Source organism: Geospiza fortis, unplaced genomic scaffold (assembly GCF_000277835.1).
Source record: "Geospiza fortis unplaced genomic scaffold, GeoFor_1.0 scaffold78, whole genome shotgun sequence".
NCBI classification, from domain to species: Eukaryota; Metazoa; Chordata; class Aves; order Passeriformes; family Thraupidae; genus Geospiza; species Geospiza fortis.
In genome coordinates, this window is record NW_005054339.1 from 407,698 (window position 1) to 409,626 (window position 1,929).

At 62.6% G+C, this 1,929-nt stretch overlaps 1 protein-coding gene across 1 annotated transcript in view; it reads right to left on the reverse strand.

Moving 5' to 3' along the window:
- BSN (bassoon presynaptic cytomatrix protein) overlaps nt 1-1,929 on the reverse strand; it is a 64,966-nt gene that overhangs the window by 3,848 nt on the left and 59,189 nt on the right. The window contains 2 exon segments of the mRNA XM_031058225.1: nt 16-370; nt 1,113-1,922. Coding sequence (XP_030914085.1) covers nt 16-370; nt 1,113-1,922 — 1,165 coding nt within the window.

Consider the following 1,929-nt stretch of genomic DNA (forward strand, 5'->3'; position numbering starts at 1 on the left):
GATCCCCGGGGTAGCGCAGGTAGGGGTGGTCCCGCCCACCAACTCGATCCTTCAACAGCGACTCCTTGCGCTGGGTGATGCCCAGCTCCAGGTACTTCAGCTTTGCATCGATCTCCTTCTCCTCCTCGTCCAGCTCCGCCTGCTTCTTCCGCAGCTTGGTGGCCTCATGCTCCACCAGCCTCAGGTCGCGGTCCAGCTCCTTCAGTAGGCTGGCCTTAGTGACAGGTGCGGTGGCCTTGGGAGCCAGGCTACTCAGGTAGAGTTGGGAGGCAGCTGGGCTCGCCAGGGGGACGTGGGGCTCCTCAGGTGGTGGGCTGGGCAGCGTCCGCTTCACCTTGCGTGCCAGCGAGCTTGACTGCAGCCCCCCCACCTGCAAAGCCAAGGGACATCTGGTCAGGGGGGCAGGTGGGTGTCCCCCCCACATCCCACCCAAGCATTGCAGTGGTCCTCCCGTGCCCTAGGGGCTGGGGTGAGGCATCCCGCTGTGCACGTGTTCCCCCATGCACTGAGAAAGCGGCGTTTATGTAAAAGCGGAATAAATAGGATGGAAGTAACAGGCAGGGCGCTTTCTGTGAGTAATTACCAGGGGTGGCAGCCAGCCAAGTGCTGAGCTGGCCACGTGCATACCCTCTGCTGCAAAAAATGCTTTCTGTCCGTGGGCACTTGGCAGAGGGACTCGGGGGATTGCTGGTGGGTGCTGCTGCCCCAGGAATTGCCCCGGGACTTCTTGGCTGGGCACTTGACTGCCCAAGGCAAGCTTGGTGTGTGGAGGCAAAGGTGTGAGCAAGAGCCACCACAACCCTAAGTGGAGCCGTGCATGGTGGTAGCTTCTCGAGAGAGAAGGGGGACCCATCTGGAGCAGGGGACAGCCCTGATGCTGCCAACCTGCAGCATCTCCTGCCTGCTGACAGGCTCATGTAGCCAATGACCTCCAGGGCCTCCCTCCAGCTGCTGGTATTGGCATGCACGTCTGTGCCTGCTGGCTGCCATCAGCTGCCATGGGGACCGGCCTTTTGAAATATTAATGCCACAGGACTAATGAAACCACAGTGTCCCGAGGTGCCTCCCAGGGCTGTTCCCTGAGGGTAAGGTTGTTCCCTGAGGTGACGTACCTGTGAGCTGGGGAGCAGCGGGTGTTGGTAGAGGGAGAACCTGTCCTTGCCGGCCTCCTCAGAGGTGGGGCTGATGGGCTTGGGGTCGGACAGGGAGCGCTGCATGGTCTTGATAGGGCGCGGCAGCGTCTGCTGGCGCTGGGTTAAGTCGGTGGTGAAGTGCTTCTGTGGGGGGACGTGGGCCTTGTTCAGCCGCTCGCTGGTGGCAAAGGAGGACTCCAGGAGGCGATGGGGGGACAACGGGGAGACAGGTGAGTAGAGGACCTGGGGAGAGCGGGGTGGCTGGCGGGTCACCAGCTGGGAGAGGGATTCGGCTGGCAGATGGGATTGGTAACCAATTTCCAGGGGATCTGGCTTCTTCTTCTCAAACTTGCCCAGGGTCTGCTGCCGGACAGTGTGGGGGTCCAGGGGGCCTGTGCTCACTATTTGGAGGCTGGTGGAGTAGGGTGGGATGGTGGTGGGCACCGTCAGTTGGGGGACCACGACGCCAGGTTGGGGAGCTGGCTCTGGCTCTGTCTGGCAGGCCAGGCTCTCACCCCGCTGCGTCTTCTCTGGGGCTGAGATGTACTTCACGATCTCCACTCGGGGGTCATGGGTGGTGATGTGAATGGAGGGGGAGACGCGAAGGAGCTGGTCGGGCTCTGTCTGCACTGAGCAGTCACTGATGGTCTGGATACCCACGCTGGCTGTGCGGGTTGCCCCGTCTGTCTTGCCCTCGGTGCTGGCCTCAGTGTGCCGTGAGGCCCTGGAGCGCCGGCGGCGCACGGGCTGCTCCCACTCCCCGCTGTCCTCCTCGTCCGTCTGCACACTGCAGTCA